Consider the following 22,387-nt stretch of genomic DNA (forward strand, 5'->3'; position numbering starts at 1 on the left):
TGAGCCACCCAGACGCTCCTGTTTCACAGCGTTTAATGGAAGTAAATGTAGGCTCATCTGTGACCCAGTAAATCCTCTCATAGGTATTTACCCTAGAGAAAGGAGTGCTTATGTGAACGCGCGCGCGCGCGCGCGCACACACACACACACACACACACACACACACCTTTTACCTGAATATTCACCATAGTTTTATTAGGTATAACAGGAAGATCTCAAATGCACTGTGTTTAGTGAAAAAAAGCCGGACACAAATGAGAATATTCAGTCCTATTTCAAGTAGAGCAAGTCCAAAAACAGGCAAAACAAATCCATAGTGGCAGGAGAATATTGTGGCTGCCTGAGGCTTGGGGGTAAAGGGGTGCGACGGAGGAAGGCAGATTGGGAAGAAGCACGAGAGATCTTTGGGGGGTACTGGTGATCGGGTGGTGGTTACGCAGGTGCACACATACGGGAAAATTAATGGAGCGGAGCCCGCAGGGTTCGGGCATTTTAGTGTGTGTGAGCCATACCTCAGTCAAGTACTCTCAGCACACGCGGCCGCACCCACACGAAACCCCAGGAGGCTCAGACCCAGCTGTGGCCCCGCTCCGTAAGGGCCTCTGCGCCGTCGGCCCGCGCCCTCCAGTCCAACTTCCGCGCGGCGCCGAGGGCAGGAAGGCCGCTCCCTCCCCGGAAAGCGCCGGACAGCCCCTCCCCCGCCCGAGTCCGGCCGGACTGGGGTCCCCGCACGGGCCCCGGACGCCTGCGCCCCGCCCCCACCGGTGCCCCGCGGCCGCACGCCCGGGCCCCGCCCCGGCCCCGCCCCCGGCCCGCCCCGCTATTCTGGCCGGTGGGCCATGCAGGGGAGGCTGCCGGCGGGTAGGGGCGGCGCGGGGTCGCAGGGAGCCGGGCTCGTCCGCACCACGTGCAGCAGCGGTGGCGGGTCCGGGGCCGGCGCCGGGCAGCCCGGCGCGAGGCCCTCGGAGGGGCCGCTGGACCCCGTCTACCCCCGCACTTATGGGGCCCTGCTGAAAGTGGCGCAGATGGTAAGAGAGGCCCGGGGCGCGGGGCCGGGGGCTCCTGGAGAGGCCGGGCGGGAAGGGGACCCGGGAGGTGGCGCGCCGGGCGGCGGGAGCCGGGCGGGGCCCGCCGGAGCATCGCGCCGCGGGCGGGGCGGGGGACTGCGCCGCCACCGGCAAGTTCGGGGAGGGCTTCGGAAAGTTGCTTGCGCTGCGCGGGCCCTGGAACTCAGCCCCGGCGCCACCGTTGCTCCCGCGGACCCGTATCTCCAAAGGTCCCAAGTTTTTCCACCCACCCCTCTGCGGGCCCCGACCCGCTTTCCGACAGAAACCCCAGGCAAAAGTTGCTTTTCGTCTTCCTTCCTCTTCTCTGGGCCGCGCCGCTTCGCACCCGAGCCGGGGGTGGAAGAGTGGCCCAGGCGGCGCGCTGAGGCGGCGCAACCCGACCTTCTCCCCCTGGAGGCCTCCTCTTCCTCCCACCCCAGGGCACAGGGCTCCACTGCTCAGGACGCAGTTTCACAGAGAGGAGGAGGTCCGAAGTTCTCAGTTCCATGGTAGGCCAGAGGAATTGGGACCCTCCGGGCAAATGTTCTGGACCCCTGACCTCTCAAGTTCAAGGGAGCCTCCATGTCTAGGGGGTCTGCCGGAAGGCGGAGGATCAGTGGGGAACGTCCTTTCTGTGGAGCCTGCGCACTAGTCTCCCTACTAACTGTAGGAAGTATCCAACCCTGTCTTTCCTGTTTTTTTCCCCTTATATATACATACTTATGATAAAGTTTAATTTATCAATTAGGCATAGTAGGAGGTTAATAACAATGACTAGTAGTGAAATAGAACAATTATAACAATATACTGTAATAAAAAAGTATGTGAATGTGGTCTCTCTCTCTCAAAATGCCTTACTGTCCTGTAATCACCCTTTTTGTGATGATGTGACATGATTGAAATGCCTGCCCGATGAGATCAAGCTAGATGAATGATGTAGGCATTGTGACATCGCATTAGGCTGCTGTTGATCTTCTGATTAATCAGCAGAGCAGAGGGCCATCTGCTTCAGGACTATGGTTGGCTGTGGGTAACCTAACTCACAGAAAGCAAAACTGTGGGGGGGGGGGCGGGGGTATTACTGTAACTCACTGGGGGAGCCAGAGTCACCTGTGGAGATAGGTAGGCAGGCTGGAGGTTCTGAGGTCTGAGTATGACCAGTGCAGTGACAGGAACCTTCCACCAAAGTTGATATTGTCTGGTCTGTTCTCTTGTTCCCCACTCTTTTCTTTTTTCCCATTTCTTCTTTAAACAAAATTTCATCTTAAACACCTTTCCCATTTGTTTAATATGTTTTGAAACTAGGTTGGGCTGTTTGTGATTCCACTCGTAATGTTTGCAGCAAGAGTTGGGGGAGGGGGCAGGGTAGTTTTGAACAGGGATGTGGACAAAGGGATGTGGGAATAGGAACAAGGTTACGCATCCAGAAGCTGGCGTCTGCTAAGGTGGGGCTGGACACAGAGTGAGAGCTGCCCTTGAATCCATACCACTGGTATTCTGGTGTGTGTACAGAGGGCTGTCATTTCCTGCTCGGGCCAGATCTGAAGGGAGGGGGACTGAGTTCCCTTTTCTCTAAGAAAGGTGTCTAGATGGACCCCAAATTAGGAAGTATTAGCTACTACTAATAACAACAACAAATTGTTCTGAGCAGTGTTGATTTTGAGCAAGACATGTTTTGGCTCACGGTAAGACCTCTAATCAGCTAAATAGAGGGGACCAGCCTACCTCTTCATTCTTAAAAGATGGGTGGGGTGAGACAGACCCTAATGCGGCACTGGAAGAGATACCATGAATCAATAATGAGTTCAGTGGACAAAAATTGGGATCAAACCCTTCATCTGGTCCACGAGTTTGATGGACAAAGGTAATGGGGTTAAGAAGGCTCCATGTTGGTCCATGAGTTTGGGGCATAATGTCTGTGGAGAAGAGAAAGTTCCATTTCATTGTAAGCTCCTCAACTAGGCTCTTGCCTGTGGCCCTTATGCCAGGTTGCAGGTGACAGTCATCGGGCCTGTTGTTCCATAGAAGAGAACAAAGACTTGGAGAGATGCTTCTCTGCCTCTTTTAAAACCTTCTTCGCCGGATTCTTATGCTTTCTTCCTCCCCTGGAGATCCCCGGTGATTGCAGGCTGGTTTGAACAGACCCCTTGAAAGTAAACTTGCCCTTGCAGGGTGGTCCTGTTACAATAGAGAGACTATTTAGGGTTGTCTAGCTGGGCCTCTTGTCTCACTCTTCCCCATTCTCCTCCTCTTTCTCTCTTCTGGGGTGCCTGTGTAGACATCTGATGTTCTCTTGTCTTCTTTGCTGGAACACGCGTGCAGGGTCAAGAGTTAACAGCACCGGGGGAAGGGCAGATGGCAGCTGAGGTGGTGCCACAATTGGACACTGTATCCATGGGTCTCTGATTTTGACTCTTGGTGTCTCACTTGCATCCTGAGTAGGCTGACCTTTATGTCCTACACTTCCCGTAAAGTGTTTTCCTCATGGTCTGCTCAACAGACCTGTCAACATACTACTTTAAGAAACCATTGAAAAGGCTGTTGTCTTTGAGAACAACTTGCTTTCCTTGCTTTGAATCTTGCTTTGAATCTCCACCGCTACCAGAACCTGAGGAGAGAAAATAGGAGGAAAGCGAGTTCACAGTGAATGTTGGTACCTGGCACGTCACTTGCGTGAATCTTTATAATCCCGTGGCCACGATAGTTGACTTTCTTTGGTCTTCCTCTTTAAACTAGAGACCGTCACAGTTTTCGGCCCTAGAGAACTGTGTTTCTTTGTTGTTGTTAATAGCTATATTTTTTGGGTCCTACTGCTTAATAATGCACTAGGGATTCTACACTATATACCATGTATGTGTCATTAACTGTAAGAATCCAGCGAAGTACCATGTTTTGACAAAGAGGAAACTGACTGAAAGGTTAAACTAGTAAAGGTCACACAGCTGTCAGCGGCAGAGGTGGGGCCAACCCAGGCCTGACTAACCTCATGTCCCCAAAGACCCCGCACAGTTATTGCTTGTTAATAGATCTGGGGAAATCGATGCCACAGTGAAATACCACTTCAGTCTGATGGCAACAAGAAAAAAGACATGCTAATAAGCCGCCATACTAATAAGTATGACGTGGAGGATGTGAAGAAATCAGAACCCTCCTACGTTGCCAGTTGGCTGGTGGGAATGTAAAATGGTGCAGACACTTTGGCAAACAGTCTGGCAGCTCCTCGGACTATTAAACACGGAGGTGCCACGTGATCCAACATTTCTGCTCCAGGGTATATACTCAAGAGAAGTAAAGACACACGTCCACCCACAAACTTGTACGGAGAGGTTCATAGCAGCATTCTTGATAATAGCCAGAAAGTGAAAACAACCCAAATATCCGTAAGCTGATGAAGGGATGAAAAAAACCATGGTCTATTCATAGGATGGAATACTAGCAGGAAAAGGAACGAACAACATGGATGATCCTTGAAAACATGCTAAGTGGACGAAGCCAGACACAAAAGACCGCATATTATATGATTCCGCTTAACATGGGATGTCCAGAACAGGCAAATTGATAGAGACGGAAAATAGATTAGTGGTTTAGAGCTGGGGAGTTTGGGAGCTTTGGGAAGTGGCTGCTGAGAGGTAGGTGGTTTCTTTTTGGGTTGGTGAGAACGTTCTAAAACGGATTATGGTGATGGTTGCACAGGCCTGTGAGTATACTGAAAACCATTGAATCATACACCTCAAATGTGTGGATTGAGTCTCGGGAAAGCTGTTAAAAAGAAATAGATCCAGGGAGAGTTTGGAGCGGGGTACTCTGCATGAAGCCACTGGGTGTGGGAGGGCCACGGCTATAGGAAATCCCCCTGGTGTCTCCCCGTATCCACTACTACAGGAAGGAGCGTCCACCTGCCGACCTCACAGAATCTGAGCTGAAGAGCCTTGTGGGGGGGCGGGCAGGGGCCCTACGCTGAAGGGGTCCAGGTGCTCCTGTATGTGACCTCGCCAACGTTCCTCATCAGTTCATTTGTTCCGCATATATTTAAGAGTTCATATTCATTTCTGCAGAAGCAGGAGGCTGTGACAAAGCCCTTGCCCTCAAGAAAGTCTGTGGTTTCATTGAGGTGACAGACAAGCCCCAGAACTGACTGGTTGGGAGGTTAAAGCTCTGATGGTTGCCTACAGTTAGGAAGGAAGGGGGGAGGCTTGAAGATGAAGGTTACATTTGAGTTGAATCTGGAGAGAGGAGTATGGGTTTGTGAGGTCAGGAGCACCCTATTCCCTCTCTACTGCCTTTATTCAGCATGTTTAAGTTGGAGACAAGGGATATGTTGGGGGTGGTGGAATGGAAGAAAATACAGCAGGATGTGAGTCAGTCCTTGGGCAGTTATTAACCTCTGTACCCCTGACGTCCAGAAAGAGGTGTCATCTCTTTTATTAGAAATCTGCTGTGTTCTCATGTGAGGCGTGCGGAATACAGCAGTTAACTAGACAACTTTCTGCCTGTGCAGGGAATCAAGGACTGTGACATTTGCAGAACCATATGGAAGGAGGATCAGAATGTGGTTTCACAAGCAGCAAAGATGGAAACTTAAATGTCTTCCAGAAGTTCCAGTTATTTACTCAGCAAATATTTGAGCACCTATCGTATGCTAGAATACTGTGGAAAGAAGAGCAAATAAATAAGGCAGATCAGCCCCTGTCCTCCTCCTAATACTCAAATAGGAAAATAAACATTAATAAAATGATTATAAATCTATAACCATAAACTGGGACAAAAGCTCTGAAAAAGAGGCACTCAGTATCAAAGAGAATTAACTAGGAGTCTGACCTGTCTGGGAGATAAGGAGGGGCTTCTTGAAGGAAGGGGTATTTGAAGGATGAGGGAACGGCATTACCAGAAGAAGGAAAAGCACAGACCATGACTCTGAGTCTAGAGAAAGGAGTATTGCTGTGGTTGGAGGGGAAGGAACAAAGGTGGAAGTGGTTTGCGTGAGACGAGAAATATGCAAGGCCTGCCAGATCATCCTAGGATCCTTAATCTAAGAATATCAGGGAGGCATCACGTCACGATCGCTGTTGAAGTGGGTTTCAAACCAGGGCTGTACTGCCCCCTAGAGGTTATTTTGGAACTTGATGGAAACTCCTTTTTGGTTGTCAAGGATTAGGATCATTTTATGTGTACATTTTACTCATTTCAGGATAGTCATGAGGGCATTGCGAATATTTAGTATCCTAAAGAGATGTTTTATCTGAAATAAGATTAAAGGAACCTACTACGCAGGCTGGGTGGAAGCTGAGTGGGTGTGTGAATCTGGGGAGAGCACACTAAGTTTTCTGGCATGAGAGCATTCTAAATACCCTCTAGCAGGCTGGGGCAACTGTGGACTTCACTCTGGAAATTCACAGCCCAGTTACCAAATAGAATTGGACTGCAGGGGAGCTCAGCCTCTGGTATAGCCGTGAATAGACTTATGTGTGGAGAATGACCCAGCATAACCCAGAACGATCCACCCCTCTTTGTTCTGCTTTAGGTCTGTGTAGCAGGGGAGAGCACCAGATTTGGGTCCCAAATGCAGTCTGCACACTCATGTCCTACTTCCTGGAAGCCGGAGGGTTAAAGGCAGCAAGGGACCTCACTGCCAAGATTCTTTCACTCCCAACCCAAACCTGATCCAAGAACAGGAAACTACGATAAAACATAACAAGTTATGGGGTTTATTCCCAATGGCACAAGTAATGCTTGCTCATTAAATTGGGGGAAACACAAAAAAGAAAGTAGTAGACTCTGTTTTCCAAGATTAGCGTTTTAAGAAAAATTTTATGCGGTTTCATAGTAGACGTGTACAATTTGAGGTTGTTCTATTTTTTTTGTTTAGAAAATTAGGATGATCTGTACCTATTTTGTAAAAATTTGTTTTGCATAAATGTGATGAATGCTTTCTCGTGTCACTTAATGATTGCCTGCAATTTGTTGTTGTTGTTGTTTTATGTTTATTTTTGAGAGAGCAAGTGGGGGAGGGGCAGAGAGATGCACACACACACACACACAGAATCTGAAGCAGGCTCCAGGCTCTGAGCTGTCAGCACAGAGCCCCACACGGGGCTCGAACTTGCGAACCGTGAGGTTATGACCTCAGCTGAAGTTAATGGACTGAGCCATCCAGGTGCCCTGTGCGATTTGGTTTTTAACAGCATTGTTGTAGTCAGTCATAGGTGTGCTATTGTCTGTGTGACCAGCCCCCTCCCCCTTTTTGTGGCTTAAAAAACTCCCGATTCCGTCGATGTAGGAAAAGTCTGTGGTGAACTTCCTTGTAGAGACATCCTGGTGTACAAATCTGTAAACTCTCCCTCAGGATAAATGGCAGTGACCTTTTACAGAGAGGAAATGAAGTGCTTCTTGCCCTTCAGAGCATGGTGACATTAAACAATTATCTGAACATCTTAATATCTAGAAATTATTGGATGTCCCTTTATCATCCAGAAATTTCCAGGAGCCGAATGTGATGGTAATATTTTAAGTTGTGATGGTATTTTTGGTGTCTGATGGTTTGGAAAAGGAACAATGACATCGATGGGCTAGAAGATTCTGTAGTGCTTTAAAATTTTTTTTTATTTATTTTTGAGACAGAGAGAGACAGAGCATGAACGGGGGAGGGTCAGAGAGAGAGGGAGACACAGAATCCGAAGCAGGCTCCAGGCTCCCAGCTGTCAGCACAGAGCCCCACGCGGGGCTCGAACTCACGGACCGCGAGATCATGACCTGAGCCGAAGTCGGACCCTCAGCCGACTGAGCCACCCAGGCGCCCCGATTCTGTAGTGCTTTTAAATGCACTTGTATTTAAGTAATGGGACCAGCATGTGCATAAATTTGAAGAATGATCTTACCACACCTATTTATTCAGGCTGCAGAGTATGTAGATTTCTTAACTACTGGCAAGAATTCCCCTCCAGAGCCCCCTAAAAACCACCTGCCCCCCGATTGGGAACCGGCGGCCAAAGGAGACGGTGCTGATGAAGGCCACTGGGGAGCATGAGTGGGTGCGTGCGTGCGGTCCCGCGGGAGTCACCCAGGTTTCCGGGCGTCACAGTGGGCATTCCAGACCCTCCACGGCAATCCGGGGCCTCACGTGGGGACTCCCTGTGTGGGTCGGCGTATTTAGTTACATCGATGTGTCAGCGAAGGGCTTCTCTGCTCCCTTCCTCCCAGCCCCCGCCCCCCATTCTCAGGCTTCCTGCCCAGCGCCACTGGACACCCATCTGTTTCCTCCCCCTGCCATCTGCCTTCCCCGCGCTGGCCCAGGCGTGCTGCCCAGGGGAGCCTCCCTCTGACCCGCCGCCTGCCACATGCTCGCCGTCTTTGTCACCAGTTTGGCTCAGCGTCGCCCTCGCCGGCTGCTCACTCTCTGGCGTTCCTCGCTGGGGCCTCGGCAACTCCTGGCATCGGTGGCCTGGCCCAGAGCCAGGTCCTGGCTGCCGGTGCTTCAGCAGCCCCAGGGGCTTCCTGGAGGAAAGGAGGACGGGAAGGAATCTCTCCCCACCACGGCGGCCCACCCCAGCTCCCTGGTGGAAATCAGGAACAGAGGAGCTACTCAGCCTCTGCAGAAAACGGAGTTCAGCTGGCTTGTGTTTTAATCAGCAGTGATGATGAAATGACCCTTCCTTTTCCTGGAGCGGCCACACTCTTTTTTTTTTGTTTTATTTCCTTCTTTAGATAGCTAGAAGGATAGGTGGATTGATAGAGGAGGAGAAATTTTCTGTAAAGTGGTTTCCACATATTACCCACAGAAAGGATTGCTGTGAAAGAGCGGTATTATCCAAATTTTTAAAGATCGAGAAAACGCAGTTCCTTCAGAAGGGGATGGGAAGGCAGGAAAAAGAGTAATTAATTAAATGCTTTCAGGTACAGAGTAAATTGGAACCTGCTGGAACAGAGTAAATTGGAACTACTATCGTGTGACCTCAATGTGTATTTACTCACTTTTCCTCATAGGTTTTCTTTATTCAGCAGCAATGCTAGTAATTGTTTATGAAGAAGCCTTTTTTTTTAAAGTTTATTTATTTTGGGGGGGAGGGAAGAACAGGAGCGGGGGAGGGGCAGAGAGAGAGTCTCAAACAGACTCCACACTGTCAGTGCAGAGCCTGATGCAGGGCTCAAACTCATGAACCATCAGATCATGACCTGAACTGAAGCTGGATGCTTAACGGACTGAGCCATCCAGGCTCCCCTGAGGAAGTCTTTTTTTAACTTTTCCTCCCCAATGATAAAAGTGGTACTTTAATAATAATAATAATAATAATAATAGCATTTATCACTCATTGACTTCCTTAGGTAGCAGCCACGAGGCTAGATGTTCTACATGTGTTACCTCATTTCATCCCCATGATAAGTAGGTCCTGTCATTATCTGCATTCTATAGATGAGGAAACTGAGGCACGGGGAAGTTAGGTACCTTGCCCAAAGTCATAGCCGTAAAGAGTGAAGCTGGGTTTTGGAACTAGGCAGTTTTGAGTCCAGATCTTGAGCTCATCAAAGGACAATTTGGGGTCCTTTCTTTTTCAATGTCAATACACCATGAGTATTTTCCTTTGTCATTAAATCTGTTTGAAAGAGATGTGATACCTGCATCCGAGTCCTTTGTTTGGTTGTATCATAATTTATCCATTTGGCTTCTCGCTGGTGGGCAGGCTGTGGCCGATCTGAAAGGAGGTGCTGTGAGAAGCAACAGTGGGTACTTAGAGGCGGTTTCACCCTTTGCCAGAGATGAAATCGGCCAGACAAGGGAAAACCCCTCACTGGGGTATCGGACAGTGTGTGTATAGTATTTTAGAAAGCATATTCACATGTTACCCACAGGGCTGCTGGAAGGCTTAAGAGGAATCCATCGTTTACTACTCTCGTTTGTTAAGTCACAAGTTCCTCCTGGAAGGGTTGGGAACAGAGGGGAACTAAGGTGCGAGTATCTGCTCTACTGTGTCAGGCAATTCTACAGGCAGTTTCCCTTTGCTTTTAACCCTGTTAGTGGCTCTGTATTACTTATCTTCCATTTTTTTTGGTTGAACGGAGGCTGAGAGGTTTTGTAACTTGCCCAACGTTGAAAATACCCATTAAATTCTGGAGCCAGCATTCGAACCCGGGTAAGGCCAAGGACTAGCCTTTCTATGGTGGTGTGCCATCTCTCCATGTGGAGTGAGCAGACCCCCCGGGCTAGCCCACTGTGGCAGACGTGCCATAGGGTGACCCCTAGTGAGTCACAACCTTGTGTAATTCCTTCCTCTTGAGCGTGGGACGGCCCTGTGACTTGCTGCTAACCAAGACAGTATAGCAAAGGTGATGGATATTATTCCCATGGTTATGTCATGTCCGATGCCTAGGTGAATGGATGTTGCAGATGTAATTAATGTCCTAAATCAGTTGATTCCAAGTTAATCAAAAGGAGATCATCTCCAGGTAGGCCTGACTTAATCATGTGAAAGTCCTTAAAGGAGGTACTGGGTCCTTCCCAAAAAGGGAGATTCTCCTGCTGGCCCTGGGAAGTAAACGCTGCTGAGGGAGTTGGGCGAGAGCCTGGCAGAGGGCCACCTGCCCAGCACCTATGGGCTGTGTCTGGAATCTAAGAGCAGCCCTCAGCAGACGGCCAGAAAAACAAAAAACCAAAGACCTCTGTTTCAGCAGGGAATTAAAATCCGCCAACAATCATGTGACCTTGGAAGAGGACCCCAGGCCTCAGATAAAATCCAGCCTGGCCAACATCATGGCTGCAGCCTTTTGAGACCTAGAGCAGAGGACTCTCGCCTGGGAGCCTAAGTGTTCTTTTAAGCTACTTAGTTTGTGGTCATTTGTTACACAGTGGTACATACTCTTGCACCCATGTATCCTGCATCAGATCTGGCACTCTTGTGGCCGTTCCTTGGCAAGGAAAGATGGGGCAGCAGCAGTGCAGAAAGCAGAAGGTGCGTTGCCATTCTTATAATAAACCGGGTAATTCGTACATGGGCTGTGGCCCTACATCAATGAATTCCTGTGGAGTAAACCTGTTGAGCTCTTGCTCTGGGCATTGTGCCGCATGCTTGGTATGCAAGAACTCACCCAGCATTACAGCCTTTCTAGGTGCCGGTATTCCCATTTTATAGGTGAGGAAACATGCGGGGCCTTCTCTGCAGCCTCTAGGCTTGTAACAACTGCCTCTATCTCCCAGCCATCCTGTTCCCCTCCAGGGTCCCCTCCCAGAACGATTTTTTAAGATTAATTTATTTATTTTGAGAGAGAGAGAGAGCACAAGCAGGTGAGGGGCAGAGAGAAGGAGAGACAGAATCCCGACTAGGCTCCGTGCCATCAGTGCAGGGCCCGTTGTGGGGCTCGAACCCATGAAACGTGAGATCATGACCTGAGCCAAGATCAAGAGCCGGACATTTAATTGACTAAGCCACCCGGGCACCACGCCCCCGCCCGCCGGAGTCATTCTAAAAAATAAAAACCCTGATCCAAACAGAAAGTATGGCTGTGTAATTGCTAAAAATATGTTTATGGGTTTTTTAAAATTTTTTTAATGTTTATTTTTGAGAGAGAGACAGAGCACGAGTTGGGGGTCGGGGAGCAGAGAGCAAGGGAGACACAGAATCTGAAGCAGGTTCCAGGCTCTGTGCTGACAGGTCAGCACAGATGTGGGGCTTGAACTCACAAACCATGAGATCCTGACCCGAGCCAAAGTCAGACTCTTAACCAACTGAGCCACCCAGGCACCCCAAATTATGTTTACTTTTTAAAAAATAGACAACATGATCAAGATTTTAAAAGTACACTGTATACTCTGTGTGTTAGCCAACTTGACAATAAATTGTATTTAAAAAAAAAGATTTTAAAAGTACAAAAAGTCCTCCAATTTCCACTTTCCCTCCCTGGAGGCTACCAGTGATCCCAGTTTCTCGTGCATCTTTCGGGAATTATTTTGTGCTTCCGTGTGTGTATGCCCCCTCTCACCCCAGATGGGAACATACTTATACACACTGGTCTGTACTTTCACTACTTAACTTTCCATCTTGGATATAATTCCACATCCGTTCAGAAGGTGTTCTCATTCTCCTTAACAGCTGCATTGCCTTACAGAGAATGGATTTACCATAATTTATTAAACGAGTCCCCCACTGACAGCATTTAGGTTATTTATCATGATTTGTTTTCTCAGGGCTATGGTGGATGCCCTTGTACATAACGTAGTTTTGAATGTGTACAAGAATATCAGAAGGAAAAATCCCTAAAAATAGAATTTCCGGACCAAGTGTTGCCTCATCTTGGGAATTTTTCATCTGTCCTGCAACTCAGATTTGCAGACCACACCTTGTGATCTTCTTCCGCAGGGTTTCAGGGATCTTCCACATCCATTGACTGAGGAAGACTCTACTTAGTGTTCGGTGTTCAGAGTTCCACTTAACTTTAAGATACTAAGAACCAGAGAAGTCTAGGGAACAAAACTTGTGTGACCAGCATTTTTCTTAGAATTTCCCAGTATCCATCATGGTGGGGGGGTGGGTGTTGAAATCAGCTTCCCTAGAAGTAGAGCTAGAGATGTTCTTGTGCACATGGTTTTCTCAGTCTGGGAGGCAGGCGCAGGCAGAAGGAGCTAGACAAAGGTGGATTTTAGAAGTCTAAGCCTCAGCCTGATCTTGCAGGGACCTCTGGAAAGTGAGGGGCATCACAGATTCCCCTGTTTGGAGGCACTGGAGCTGGGCTTTTGTACCCCTCATTGGCCACAGACCAGGGAAGGGAGTAAACTCCCAGGGACCTCTGAGCCAGACAGCTGTAGCTGTAGAGGGCAAGATCATTGGCACAGGGTTTGCAGGTGGGAGGAGTTAGCAGCAGCGCCCCCTGCAGTACCTGGGCAGTGGTGCATTGACCTGGTTAAAGGTAGCGCCGTTGAGCAGCGCACCAATGGAGTGCCCGCTTGTGTTCCTTAGGAACATTGGAATTGCTTCCGTCTTTCCGATCTCTGGTGAGGCTCGAAGCGGATGCAGTCTGGGGACTTAACAAACCTGACTCCTTCCACCCGCAAAACTGGTTTATCAATATTCTTGCCCAGTCCCGTTGGATCTCTGCCAGGCTGCTCAGCCTTTCAGATCACCCAGGACTTTTGATGTTGCGTTTTGCCGTCCACTTAAAGAGTCATGTCATTATTTTTTAACTCCCACTTGAAACAAGGGGAGAAGAAAGCAAATCAGCGTGTACTGCATGGAAAATAAAAATCAATAACGGAGCAAAATTATTTCTGTAACCTTTTACAAGGGACTCAGAAGCAATGTCATGGTAGTATGAATAACCTGACCGTATCTGTTTTAACTCCTGGGAAGGACTTAAGAATGTAACCACAGAGAAAGTTTCCTGGAGAAAAGAAATTTGATTTCTGAGGTGAGGCCTTATTGACACAGACGGTTGTGAGTTTCACTTGGAAAAGGTAAAAGAGACACCACTAACCCTTGTATTGACAATGTGACATTGGTTTTACAAGGGTTTGTCAAGTGTCACTGTCACTGAGCAGTGTGTCCTGTTCACTTCAGACAGAGAATGAAACTCTGCAGCACAGTATGCACCCCTTGTGTCTAATAGGGGTCCCCTTGCTGGCTGTAAGCTTACTCTCACCACTTACGGTGACATCAATCCCATATTTAGGGATGCGATCGCTGCTTCAACATACACTTGTCTTAGTGTGGTTTAGGGATGAAAAATGGCTTTCCAATTGTAGTGGGTTGAATGATGACCCCCAAAATCTGTGTCCACATCCTAATCCCAGGAACCTGAGAACATGGCCTTATTTGAAAAAAGGGTTTTATCAGATGTAGTTAAGTTAAGGGTCTTGAAATGATGATATGAATTACCTGGGAGGTCTCTAAATCCAATGACAGGTGTTTTTGAAAGAGACCCACCAAGGAGGTGATGGGGAGTGTTGGTTTGAAACCTTCTTGGTGCTTCCCAGGTGTAATCTGAAACCAGTCCCTCATAGGGGGAAGGCAGGGAGAGACCAACAAGGCGGCACATTTAATAAGCAAAGGGAACTTACATACAAGGCTTGCCTTGGGCGGCAGTAAGATGAATGGATTCCTGCGCATGCCCACCAAATCTTAAAAGCTTCCATAGAGGCGTTAACTGCATTCAGTCACATACACTGTGCAGGTGTTCTCAACGTTGCATCACTATCTCAAGACGGTCCTTGGAGTAGCCTCTGGGAGTGCGAAAGGCAAGCAGAACCCCAAGTTCCAAGGATGGTACGGGGGAGGCAGTGAGGACCTCTGAGGACCCAGGTCCAGCTCCCAGGTCAGCTGGTGGTCACATCTGTTTGATGACCTTCTCCAGCAGTGATGTGAAGATGTGGCAGAGATTGCAGTGATGTGGCCATGAGCCCAGGAACACCAGGGCAGCTGCCAGAGGCTGGAAGGAGCAAGGAATGGATTCTCCCTCAAGTGACCAGAGAGAGCACAGTCTTGCCAACACCTTAATTTAAGCCCAGTGGTACTGATTTTGACCTCTGACTTACAGACTTGTAAAAGAAGGAATTTCTGTTATTCTAAGCCACCACCTTTATTGTGGTGTTTTACAACAACTGCAGGAAACTGGTACAACCCGTTCAAGACTTTCCATTTTGGTCAGATTCTAGAAATCCTCCACATAGTGGGTCGTAGACACTGAATATTTTCTCCTTTGAGTAGCAACGGCTCATTTGCAGGAACAGTGTTTCAGAGAAGAGATGGCCATCCTCTGCTGTTCTGGATGACAGTTATATCTCAATCTTCTTTATTTTGGTACATCTTTTTCCTTAATAGCGTATTCAAAAAGAGAAGCAGTCCTTGAATTTCTGCTGAGAAAAGCAGAACCCTAAAGACAGAGCAAACATGAAGAGAACATCAGAGAGTCATTCTCAGATGGCGGAGTAGAGACAAAAGATGAAAAGTACATTCCAAAGAAGAGCTGCTTCTGGCTTTCTGTGGGCATTGAACGACGTGTCCCCAGTTCCCCTGAACCATTAGATTGCCAAATAAATTTTACAGCATTCTAGTAGAATCTTTAAAGGTATTGCAGCCCCCCAAATATGTATTAAGGCAGTTGAATTAGCCCTGCCTAATCTGCTTGTGAAATAGTTGATATTGTTAAAAATGTTTGTAGAAGTGCCCAATGATTTAAGTCTCTAAATTATATATGTGTGTGTGTGTGTGTGTGTATATATATATATACATATATATATATATACTTTTGTAATTTTTTATTTATAAATAATTCCAGATTTATAGAAACTTTGCAGGAGCAGTACAGAGACACCCCCCCATATACCCTTCCCCCAGGTTCTCAACTGTTAATCTTTTAAAAAATATATTTTTTAAATGTTTATTTATTTCTGAGACAGAGAGAGACGGGGCATGAGTGGGGGAGAGGCAGAGAGAGAGGGAGACACAGAATCTGAAGCAGGCTCCAGGCTCTGAGCTGTCAGCACAGAGCCCGACACGGGGCTCGAACTCACAAACCATGAGATCATGACCTGAGCTGAAGTCGGTCACTCAACAGACTGAGCCACCCAGGCACCCCAACGTTTTTGGTTTTTTTTAATGTTTATTTATTTTTGAGAGACAGAGCGTGAGCGGGGGAGGGGCAGAGAGAGAGGGAGACACAGAACCCCAAGCAGACTCCAGGTTCCAAACTCTGTCAGCACAGAGCCCGACGCGGGGCTCGAACCCACGAACCGCAAGATCATGACCTGAGCCGAAGTCGGATGCTTAACGCCTCTTAACGGTTAACCTTTTAATATGTTTGTTTAATCATTTTCCATTTATGTACATATTATTTTTTCTTTGAATCAGCTGAGAGTAAGTTGCAGGCATAATGCTTTTTTGTCCAGCGTTCTTCAGTGTGCATTTCCTAAGAAGGACCTTCTCTTACATCACTTCAGTACAGTTACCTAAATCAGGAAATGAACAACACCAGACTATTATCTAACCTACCAGCCTTAATTAGATTTCACAGTTGTCCCACTAATGTCCCTTTTCTGGTCTAGGGTCCCATCCTGGATCATGAGTTATATTCATTTGTCCTGTCTCTTTAATCTCCTTCAGTCTGGAACATACGTTCTTGTCTTTCACGACCTTGATATTTCTAAAGAGTCCAGGACAGAGCAACCCCATCCTTGGACATTAAAGTTGGTATGGAGGGCAGTATTTTGTGGCTGTAGTTGACACAGAAGAGGGAGAAGGAGACACATTTGGACCATGGCACACCTTATCTTGATTTCAGTGCTTTTGCTTTCACAAAAGACTCTTCTGCAAACTTCCTATCTGAAGTTAATAGTAGTTCACGTTGAGCTGGACTGCATGTCCTAGTGAAGGAAGGAAGCAAGGGAGGAAGGAAAGAAGGAAGGAAGAAAAAAGAAAAGAGAAAAGAAAGAAAAGGGAGGGAGAGGGAAGGAAGGGAGGGAGGAAGGAAGGAACGAAGGAAGGAAGGAACGAAGGAAGGAAGGAAAACATACAGACTTACCTCAAATATCACATCCTTGGGGCAATGGCTAAAATGTATTGAAGACCCATCACCTACCAAGTCCAGTTCTATGAACTTGACATGAATTGCCTCATTCAGTCTTCCTGACAACCCTATCATCTAAGTACTGTTTTTCCTATTTCGCGCCAAGCGTCTGAATTCACAGTAGTTATGCGGTTGGATACTGCATACAGGGTTCCACTCGATGACGGATATTTAGTTCACCAAAAACTCGTGCTCCCTCTTTCACAGTGTGGGGTTGTTCCTGGTTGACAGCTGTGCGGCCAGACGTTTCCCGCCGTCTCTGTTTCAGCCAGGCTGTGCCACGGGTTCTCACCAAAGGAATAAGAGTAGAAGAGGTACTTGTCACTTCTGTCTGAAGCTTTGAAGAGGCAGGATTCTCTACTCTTGCCTTTTCTGTCAGCTCTGTGTGGAGGCTCCAAGGCCCTGTTTTTCATATTTTATAGATAAGGAAACATCCATGTGTGGAGACTGCCTGCTTCCCCGCTGGACCACTTCCTGTCCTGCCTCTGAGGGGTCTTCTCCAAAGGCCCCATCTGAAGTCATCCCCCTAACACCACCCTAACCCCATCACCCTGTCCTGTTGCCCAGTTCTGACTTCTTTCACATCACTTCTCGAGCCGAAATCCCCTTGTTCACTTCGTTACTCATTCATGGTGGGTCTTCTCACCGGAATCTGAACTGCAGGACAGTGACCTTTCTGTCTGGGTCACCTCAGGGTGCCTTGCTCCTACGTCAGTGCCTGGAGCATAGAAAGCACTCACAAGTTTTTGTTTTGTTTTGTTCTAAATGATCGAAAGCGTATTTTCCGGACAAAGCCCCTGGTAATAACACTCCTTTTAAAAAAGTCAACCGGGGCGCCTGGGTGGCACAGTTGGTTGAGTATGTGACTTTGGCTCAGGTGGTGAACTCGTAGTTGGTGAGTTCGAGCCCCATTTCGGGCTCTGTGCCGACAGCTCAGAGCCTGCAACCTGCTTCGGATTCTATGTCTCCCTTTCTTTCTGCCACTCCCCCATTCACACTCCGCCTGTCTCTCTCTCTCAAAAATAAATAAATATTAAAAAAAATGTTTTTCAGTAAAAAAGTCAGCCTGCCAGGGGCACCTGGGTGGCTCTGTCAGAAGCTTCCAGCTTCAGCTCAGGTAATGATCTCACGGCTCTTGAGTTCCAGCCCCACATCAGGCTCTGTGCTGTCAGCACTTCAGATCTTCTGTCCCCTCTGTCCCCCGCCCTGTCCCTCTCCCACTTGCTCTCTCTCTCTCTCTCTCTCTTTCTCTTTCTCTCTCAAAAATAAACATTTAAAGCCTGGATGAAATGCTTGAGACTTGGATCCTCCTCAGAAGATGTGATGCTACTGGGGAAGTGCCTGCTGAGGGGTGGGGTGCGGCCCGGTGTGGGAGGGCCCCTTTGCCAAGCCTGGAGGCACCGGGGTGCCTGGGGCATTAACTTCAGGCCTGCAGGCCAGAAAGGCAGGGAAGTGTGTGGGGGAGGGGGTCTCCTTCCCGAGGGAGGAGAGGCCGAGGAAGATGCGGGTGGGACCCTCGCAAGGAGAGGCTGGCATGCCCACCTGGAGTTGCTGGTAAAGTTACAGCCGCTGTCCTGGCCACCAGTGTGAAAGCACCTTTCGTTTTGACGTAGTTGAGTTGACAGGTTTCCACGGACCCACACAGTCAAAACAGCGGGTTCCTATGCCAAAGCAAATCGGAGACAAGCCACGGGATGAGACGAGTGTCTCAGTTTGTCAGGCTGTCAGGACAGGGCTCCTAATTTAACACCAGGAAGCCCAGAACAGGGGCACTACTGTTTCGGATTCAAGGTGAAAAGAATCCAAGGCCAGACAGGGCAGGCCCACTTTGGGATGTCCGTTTATGGCTCAGGTGCTAACCCTTGGTGTGGTTCTGGTCACGGCCCCTTTGCCTGGCAGAGGCCCTGCTTCAGGTCACCTCAGCAGATGTTTAGCGCCTGTTCCGTCCCAGCCCTTTGCCAGTGGCCGAGGCTACGGCGATGAACGAGGCAGGCCAGCCCCTCCCCCATCGGCAGAAAATGTGGACCTTGAACAAGCGTCGTGCTTCGTCACTTCTAAGGCACCGTTGTTTTAGGCACTGCTAAGAAAGAAAACTGTTAATTACGTGATGACACAGATCTCTTACGTAGAATTTTTATTGTATGCTTGTTAGAAGAGCTCTTTTAAACTTCGTTGAGATTTTACATGCTTTTGGGACTGTATAAAAACAAAACTTGAGGAAGGAAAATAAATTGCCTAAGATAATTCCTACGACTTCTTTACAGTCAGAGTCCTCCTCTTCTGAATTTTTTTTTTTTAAAGTACTTTTATACACCCTGTCATCTTTTGTATCATCAAGGGTGTGAGCAATGCAGCATTCCTTGGAAGAGTCCATAAAAGAAGTAAAAGCCATCGGCGCTGAGCTCATACGCTGGCTTTTGACTCCCGCTTTGGCCATGATGCTCCGCGTGCCTGACACGCTTTCCGCGAGGTTTGACTTTGGCACATTGTCACGCGGTAACTGCTCCCTGGTCTGGCCGACAGCATTGGTAAGTTACTCCCCTGACCAGAGGGAAGCAAAAATGTGCAAGAAAGAGCACCTTTGTATCCGAAGTCTGGTTAGTGTCTGCACAGATCACAGGCAGGGATCCTCCCTTGTCTGCAGTCAGGCATTCCTAGGGGAGGAACCTCCGGGCTGAGACCTGAGCGTGGGAAATGGCAAGGCAGGAGGAAAAACTCTCCAGTTGCTGGAGGAAGGAACAGCCTTTGCAGAGGCCCAGAGTTGAGAGAGAGGGCAGAGGATTTGAAAGCTTCCCGGTCAGTTCACAAAATGGGCTTTTCGGTAGTGCTGGGATGTGGAAATGCTGCCAGCCATAGCAGTAAGTTAGTTGTGGTTCTGTTAGGCTTTGACAACTAATCCCTCGTTGTCCTCTGTCTCCTAGAAACTGCCGGAGGAGTTAATGGTGCAATGTGCCTGTTAATTTATGTTTTACCTGCATCTTGCTTTGAAGATATTTTATAGATCTAGCATTTTATTTTTGATGTTTTATGTTATTACCTATATATGCTCAGAGCAACATTAATATAGTTAGATCTAAAAAAAGGTATGAAAAAACAGAATTGACCCACGGCCCCACCATTACACAAGTTCCACACATGATCTGTTCGGTCCTTGCCTGAGTGTATACACGAAGTTTGCGGCTGAAATCAAAGTGATTATAATCACAGGTTCTGCTTTCTCTCTATTCTCTTTCTCTCTCTCTCTCCTTGAAATTACAAGGGGTGTGTGTGTGTGTGTGTGTGTGTGTGTGTGTGTGTGTGTGTGTTTAAACAGTTGGTTTGTTCAAATCAGGATACAAACAAAAACTACACATTTTATTTCATTTATGTGTCTCTCAAGTTTCTTTTTTTTTTTTTTAATGTTTTTTAATGCTTAACTGACTGAGCCACCCAGGTGCCCTTTTAATCTGTGCATTCCTCCCCCTCCTTCTTTTTCCTTACAATTTATTACTTGAATAAAAATCTAGTCATTCATTCCTGTGGTTCATTCCTACTGAGTAGATGTGTCTGAATGCATCCCTATGGTGTCGTTAACAAGTTCTCCAGTCCTCCGTATTTTCTACAAATTGTCTATTAGATACAGAGGTTCATCAGATGTAGATTTGTTTGTTTGTTGCAAGGCCACATCATGGGTGGTGATGTGTATTTCCATCAGGAGGTGCATGATGTCTGGTTAGCTCTGTTTTCATGGTACTAAGATTGATGAGTGGGCTTAGCTGATGTCATCCTGATCCCTCCATTATAATGTGGGCCCCTTGTTATTTTGATGCTTTTCACCTTGCTGTCATAATTTAACAGTATATATTAGAAGTCGTAGCATGGGGTTCTGTAACACGTAATAATTTATTTTCTTCTCTCCTCAGTGTCTGCCCCACAATTGCCAGTTTGAGCAGGGGACACATTTCAGAGTTTATTTCCAGGGAGCTGTCTCCACCCCCTGAATCCTAATGACCAACCTAAGCTTTCTTGGTTCAATTTTTATTCTTAACTTTGCATCGCCTTTGAAAGTGTGTACTTACTTGTTGCTCTTGGTAATGGTACTTCAACCCTGTGTTCACAGTTCCTATCTGGTGCAGATCTCTGCTCCTCCCTGTGTATTTGGCATCTCTTACTAAGGCCGCCTTCTTACTTTAGGAAGATGTAAAGTACAAATTACTGAGACAATAAATATTCAAATCACACAGGCCATCTGCCCCTGAACAGATGCCCGCTGTAAGTCAATGTCAATCTCTGTTCCTTGGGGCCAGGGAGAGAGGTGAAGAAAAATACAGGCCAAGCAGGGCTGAAAGAGCCCTCTCCACTGGGAAGAAAAGGGAGGCTGATGAAGCAGTGGTTTCTACTTAGTTTCTAATTCACGCGCAGAAAAAGACTCTTTCCGGGAAAGTCAGTGAAGGAAGAAGCAGTGATAACCCAAGAATGTAGTGATACAAGGCCCGCAGATGGTTTACCATAATAGAATTGTTCCATGGACCACATGAGGGTTTTCTTTTCCCCTCAGTATATGTAGAGCATGTAATTTGTTCCTGGTGCTGTGCTCAGTGTTTTGTTTTGTTTTGTTTTGTTTTGTTTTGTTTTGTTTTGGTATTACTTCAGATGAGATAACCCTCTAAGTGGGGTACTATTTGTCATCGCCACTTTCCATGTGGGAAATCTGAGGTTCTGGAAGGTTATGTAGCTGTCCCAGGTTGCACAGCTAGTAAAATTCCCACTGTGGGATTGAGATCTTGGGTAAGTCACCTAACCTCTTTGTGCCTCAGTTTCCTCATCTACAAAATGGGGATGATGGTATTACCTGGTCCCCAGGTTACTGTGCAGATCCTGTATGAAGTATTTGAGCTCTGAGGAAATGTTAGTTATTATTCTGCTACCTCTTCTTGGTGTCCTAGTGAGATCTTTAATCCTTTCCCCAGAAATCAATGGTATCTGTTCTTCATACTTATAATAGTCCTATTTTCTACAAGGTCTTCATCCTCTTTTTCCCCTTTGCCTGTCCCCATCTTATTTCTAGGAGTCTGTGCTGGTCCTTTTGATAGGAAAGTTAGATTGGCACAGGTCAGTGTCAGCATGTGGAGAGAACTTACCCCCATTCAGAGTATGCAAAAATTTTATTTTGCACTTAGCTATCCAGTGTAGAGCATGTGATATGTGCCAGGCTCGTATTTTTGACCCGACAGAGAGGTGTCAAAGTGATGAAGAAAGGGCATAGCCTTGGCCCTTGCCTTTGCCACTATCAACTGAGCAGCCCTAGGTAAATCACATTTCTTTTCTTGGTCTCAAATTTCTCTCCTGTGCAGTAGGAGAACAATGTTCAAGATCCCTGTTGTTCTAGTTGTTATGTATATGGACATGTGTGCTGGGTCAGAATGCGAATCACCGGGCAAGTCCAAAATCGCCTGGGCACTGGCGTGGGTGAGCTGTGAGTGTTGGGGGCTGTGTCGTTCCTATAGCAGGGACGTTTCTGGACGGTTTTTCTGTTATCAATAAGATTCCAAGGCAGAGAAAAGTCAGAGTTCTGAGAAACCACTGTGGAAATGCCGCAGTGAGGTCTTTGCAAAGCATAGTGAGGGCTGGGGCCTCTGACTTTTTTCTCATCCCCAGCAGCCTCCCACTGTGTGGTCTGGCCACACCATCTCCATCCATATAAAAGGTGCAGTGGTTTTTAGTATATTCACAGAATATGTGCCGCCATCACCACAACCAATTTCAGAAAGTTTCGAAGAGCTCTGTGTTGACAAGTGCACAGTCATGTCCCTATCACC

At 47.5% G+C, this 22,387-nt stretch overlaps 1 protein-coding gene across 2 annotated transcripts in view; it reads left to right on the forward strand.

The window, feature by feature from the left end:
* Positions 1–799: 799 nt before the first annotated feature.
* Positions 800–22,387, forward strand: part of CMTM7 (CKLF like MARVEL transmembrane domain containing 7) — a 49,392-nt gene continuing 27,804 nt past the window's right edge. The window contains exon 1 of one of the 2 annotated variants that reach the window (XM_027040844.2): positions 800–1,028. In XM_027040844.2, coding sequence (XP_026896645.1) covers positions 840–1,028 — 189 coding nt within the window. In that variant the 5' untranslated portion in view covers positions 800–839. The remainder of the gene's footprint in view (positions 1,029–22,387) is intronic. The other variant, XM_027040843.2, reaches the window with a different exon arrangement.

The sequence above is a fragment of the Acinonyx jubatus genome, chromosome C2 (genome assembly GCF_027475565.1).
Source record: "Acinonyx jubatus isolate Ajub_Pintada_27869175 chromosome C2, VMU_Ajub_asm_v1.0, whole genome shotgun sequence".
Lineage (NCBI taxonomy): Eukaryota > Metazoa > Chordata > Mammalia > Carnivora > Felidae > Acinonyx > Acinonyx jubatus.